Source organism: Puntigrus tetrazona, chromosome 18 (genome assembly GCF_018831695.1).
Source record: "Puntigrus tetrazona isolate hp1 chromosome 18, ASM1883169v1, whole genome shotgun sequence".
NCBI lineage: Eukaryota > Metazoa > Chordata > Actinopteri > Cypriniformes > Cyprinidae > Puntigrus > Puntigrus tetrazona.
Genome location: NC_056716.1, coordinates 18530338 through 18535337, shown reverse-complemented (window position 1 = coordinate 18535337; position 5000 = coordinate 18530338). Strand labels below are relative to the sequence as shown.

The window sequence follows — 5000 nt, the reverse complement described above, 5'->3', positions numbered from 1 at the left end:
AGACCTCCCTCCCGACGGAGAGGCTCCTCGGAGGAGGAAGACATGCTAGACTCCGACGAGGAGGAGGAAGAGGAAATGGGTCTGTTTGAGTTGCTTTCGTATCCTAAATGAACGCGTGCCTATGCACTATTCTATAAAGCTATGAACAGTACAAGTAGTGCGTTCAACTATCAGACTAGTTATAGACTAGTTATAAACTAGTTATATAATTATAATAAGCTTATATAATTCATATGTCTGTATACATAGTAGTTATAAACTCTTAAAACTGTTTTTGGAGGTGAGCCGTCTAGCGTCTTCATTGATTTCTTGAGTTATGGTTTTGACTTTTGCGTTGATCCGGCAGAAACGGAAGGCTCTAACGAGTTCAGCGACAGCGACGTGGACGTGAACAGAAGGCGCCCGCGACGGAGTCAGAACTCTCAGGTCAACTACTACGAGACGTCCGAGTCCGACGGCTCGCGGAAGGCGTCCAATCAGAAACACTCCTCTCTTCCTCACCGCCGACGGCTGTCCAGCTCCAACAGTGAAGGTGAGCGAGTCTAGATATGGTCTAGAGACCTGACTTGAGGTCCTTTCCCAGTCTTCCTGCTGTCCAATCCGAATTAAAAAAATGTTACTTAAATATATTTCAACAGTCTGGTATTCCTCACTTCGGGGCCAAAATTGACAATAAGTATAACGTTTTTTAAATTAACCTCATGTACTATATTTCGTTTCATTAATATTTTAATGTGTTGTATTTTGAGGGGGTAATATTCCCGAAATTGCACGCTTTTTTTAATAGATAAATATAGTGTCTCATACACATAAGTCATTCATAGATATGTCAGATATAAATCCAAAATAGACTTTTATCCTATACTTATGAAATGTTATTACGTTCCTCTGGCAAATCAGATATGTAAAAACTGTACAGGCTTCGTACATTTATTTGAGCACATAAAAAATGGTTTTAAAGGAATAGTGTTTAAAATATATCAAATGTATTTAATTTTAATTAATGTAATTTTATATAATTGAATTGCTTTTTAATTAAATAATGTAAAATCCAGTGCTTGGAAAGCATAGACATAATTACTTTTATAAAGGTTTTTCATTACAATATATATTTGAACATTATTCCTCTCTCTCTCTCTCTCTCTCTCATATATATATATATATATATATATATATATATATATATATATATATATATATATATATATATGTATATATATGTGTGTGTGTGTGTGTGTGTATATATGTGTGTGTGTATGTGTGTATATATATATATGTGTGTGTATATATATATATATATATATGTGTGTGTGTGTGTATATATATATATATATATATATATATATATATATATATATATATATATATACTCACACACACACATACATACATGCATATTTTTTTTCTTCTTTTTTTTTATTCATAACTATATAACTATATTTTGTATTTTAAAGATATTTTTGGTATTGGTTTTTCTGAACTGGTGCGTTTAATTAAATTATACAGTTTTTCCGATTAAAATCAAACAATGCATCCCTAAGGACCCTCTCTTTTCCCGTCACTAACTATAAACATTAGCTCATGTTAGCTGTGTTAGCATGTTAGCTGAAGTCCTCTTCTTCTGTTATTCCAGAGTCCATCATTTCAAAAGACTTTGAGCCAAAGGAACCGCCACGAAGATCAGAAAAAAGACGCAAGCGCGATTCGCCGAGGGAAGACTCCAAACACAGGCACAAACGAGAAAAACAGAGACAGCAGAGAAGCTCCAGCGAAGACGGCGAGGAGGACGAGGACGGAGGAGAAACGGAGGACTCTGAGGAAGACGAACAGCCTCTCCGCAAGAGGTCGAACCGCATCGAAACAGACGAAGAGGAGGAGGAAGAGGAGAACGCGCGAGGAAGCGTCCGGTGGAAGCACACGACGGGGTCTCGAGGGCCCCTCAGGCACAACGGCTTGGTCTCGCTGAGGGCCCGAGCAGCTCAGGATGACGACGAGGACGAGGACGAGGAAGAGTTCACTGGAGTCACGGACCTTGTTAACTTTGTTTTCGACAGTGAACAGTTGTCATGATCAGCTCAGTAGGTTAAATGCGTTTATTTTCTCATCGCCTTGTCACGGGAATGTCCCTCATCGGCCACCGTAGTCTCCTGGTTTTGGGTGTAGTGGACCAAAAGTCAAGCTTCCAGATGAAAGCCGTAGTGTCCGTTCTGATGTTTGAATGCACTCTAGTTCATCCAGCCGCATGCATCGTCCTACCGGTTTAGAACAGGGTCTTCTTAATACTCCATTCACCATTCCTCAGAGTAAAGCACTTTGTCATTTACGGCCAGTATGATTTCGTTTGTATAAAGCGGCTTCGGGTCGTCCTCTGGAGACACTGGGCGGCGCGCATTTGGAGCTTACGTGTTACGTCGTTTCGAACTGGTGTTTTAGACTTTTACGTTCTCTGTGTTACCGTTTTCTTCTTTTTGTACCTGAAGGAAACTCGGGATTGAGTCGTGACGCCGAACCTCGCCTGAATGCATTCATTCGTGGAGGAGTAGCTCAGGCTAAAAATTGAATCCGCTGAAAATCTAGATTCGGGGAAATGGTGCTCTGCAGTGAACGGGTGCCGTCAGAACGAGCGTCTAAACGGCTGAAGAAAACATTACGATGATCAACAAGTAATCCACACCATTTGAGTCCATCGGTTAACTCCTTGTGAAGTTTGCAAGAAACAAACCCATCATTAGGTCGTTTTATAATCATACTCTCGTAAAATCCATAAAAAGTCTGTTCGCATATTTGTTTAAACTTGTTGTGATGTTTTTATCAGCTGTTTGGATTCTGATTCGGCACCCATTCACTGCAATGGAGTGATTAAAAGCTACGTTTCTCCAAATCCGTTTCAGTAGAATAAACCCAAACTCGTCTGTATCTCAGACGAGTAAATATTCAATTTCAGGCTGAATTATTCCTTTAAACTAACTTAGCAGACCAGCAAATAAAGGAAGAAGCGCATTGGGGATAGTTAAAAGCGATCTCAATATTAAAGATCTGCAATTTCGCTGCAAATGATTTTAATTTAAAAGACTAATATACGCTCTTTATCTAAAATAACATTTTATGTTGTATTACAAAGAATATTATTGACTTATTTTTTCAGATTAGGACATTTTCTGTACTTTGGAAGCTGTTGCTGAAGTTTTAGGACACTGTTTTTAATTCGTCAACCGAATGCACTCGTCGTTCAAGCACCTTTGGCGGTCGTTGGTACCGTACCGTTCGACAGCAGTCTGGATCGCTCTTTTTCGAGTTGTTTTTAAGTGTTTACTACAGGCTGGTGTTCTTTATGCTGGACGATTGTTTAAATCAGAACACTATGACGTCATTTCGACACACATCCACCCCGTTACGAAACAAGTCCTACATCCAGAAACCCCACGAGCGCCAGAATAGTAATGTTTCGAAATAATTACGGTCTTCGCCTTTCAGTTCAAGGATGTGTTTTTGAGCCGTGTACTACTGGAATTCGTGTTTCCTTCTCGTTTTATTTCACTCTTACTTTCCAGCTGTACGTCTCCATATTTCAAGGAAATTATTCACAAAACAGAAATAAACTTAATGTTGCTGTTAATGTTTTTGGCTCCTGGTTTGTCTTCTTTTTTTTCTTTTAAAGGACCCTTTTATGGATTCAAGACGCAAGCAGCGTATACGGGCAGTTGAGATTTATTATTTCAGGTTTAAATTCATGTGGACATATGAGAAAAAGTGTATATTTTAGATGTTTAGAAATGCAAACAGCGCTGTGGATTGGAGGGAAAGGGCAAATATCCTGTGTAGTTATTGGTATAAAATGTGTGTATATTGGATAAATACCCATATGCAAACAATAAAGGAATCTGTTGCATTTTGAAACAATAAATTGTAAACAAATTGTGAACATCTTCTCCGATACTGAAGAGGCGCTACGCTTTTGTTTAAGATATGAAACGCACGCGCTCTTTTGTTGCGTCATAAAGCGGCGCGTCTGGCGCTGATAGAAATAAATAAGCGGTGGAATGGACAAAACAACAATGTTTTATAGTGGGCGGTGCTTAGCGGCCTTACGTCACACGTTATTAGTCCGTTAAGATAAGTAAAAACAATTAATAGCGTTCAATCACTATTAACGATTTTATACTATTTTTCAAGTACTATTTTGATCCATATCGCTATGCCGGCGCAGCGAAATCACGTGGTATCTGTTACTTTTCTCCGCGTTGCCCGCAGCGGACCAATCACAATCGTTTATGATTACATATCACAATGTATTTTGCTCACTTTTTATACAGGCATTGCTTTGCTAAATATTTGATTGTTTAATATATACTAATCTCTGCAATGGGTTTGTTCATAAGATTATACTTAACGCTGCGCAAGCGTATCCATTAAGACAAAAAACCCATTGAGATTTGAACGCGTCTCAATGGAGAAGGCGCCTTTGTGGCCCGCTTAGCGCCCCTAGCAGAAATAAACCGGGATTTTCCCGCAAGAAACTGTAATTAGAGCCAGTTTAAGTGACGCGTGACAGCGAAGCTTTGAACTATAAAATCCGTTTGAAAGTTTCTCGCCACGCGAACCGGCGCGTGAACGCAGTTAAAGGAGGACGCTTCCTGGCGCTTGAATGAGATTCTCTGGCGTTGTTGCTGCAGCCCTTTATTTGTGTGTGTTTTCAATAGAGCAGCGCCTCCGCAGCTTCTCTTAATTCATCAGCATGGTGGTGTTGAAGAGTTTGCATCCACCCAGCGAGGGCGTGAGGCTCCAGCAGGCCGACACTACTGCCGTCCTGGACGGGAAGAGGCTGGGATCGGGAACGCTGTTTGTGGCTGAGGCGTGAGTGTTTCATGTGCCATGTGTCCTACATCAGAACGCACGCGTTTAGTTCTTTATCTATGCATAAACTCTAAAATAAACGTGTATTATGTCTAGCAAGGGGAGTAGACACCTTACGAAAAGTACCGTGGTAGCATGAGATGGTA

The 5000-nt window shown here is 40.0% G+C and overlaps 2 protein-coding genes across 2 annotated transcripts in view; both read left to right on the top strand.

Moving 5' to 3' along the window:
* rsf1a (remodeling and spacing factor 1a) overlaps positions 1-3616 on the top strand; it is a 12490-nt gene extending 8874 nt beyond the window's left edge. Inside the window, exons 14-16 of the mRNA XM_043264713.1 lie at positions 1-79; positions 347-532; positions 1634-3616. The exon at positions 1-79 is cut by the window's left edge and continues 169 nt beyond it. Coding sequence (XP_043120648.1) covers positions 1-79; positions 347-532; positions 1634-2070 — 702 coding nt within the window. The 3' untranslated portion in view covers positions 2071-3616. The remainder of the gene's footprint in view (positions 80-346; positions 533-1633) is intronic.
* An 880-nt stretch (positions 3617-4496) lies between these two features.
* Positions 4497-5000, top strand: part of clns1a (chloride channel, nucleotide-sensitive, 1A) — a 4736-nt gene continuing 4232 nt past the window's right edge. Inside the window, exon 1 of the mRNA XM_043263998.1 lies at positions 4497-4854. Coding sequence (XP_043119933.1) covers positions 4736-4854 — 119 coding nt within the window. The 5' untranslated portion in view covers positions 4497-4735. The remainder of the gene's footprint in view (positions 4855-5000) is intronic.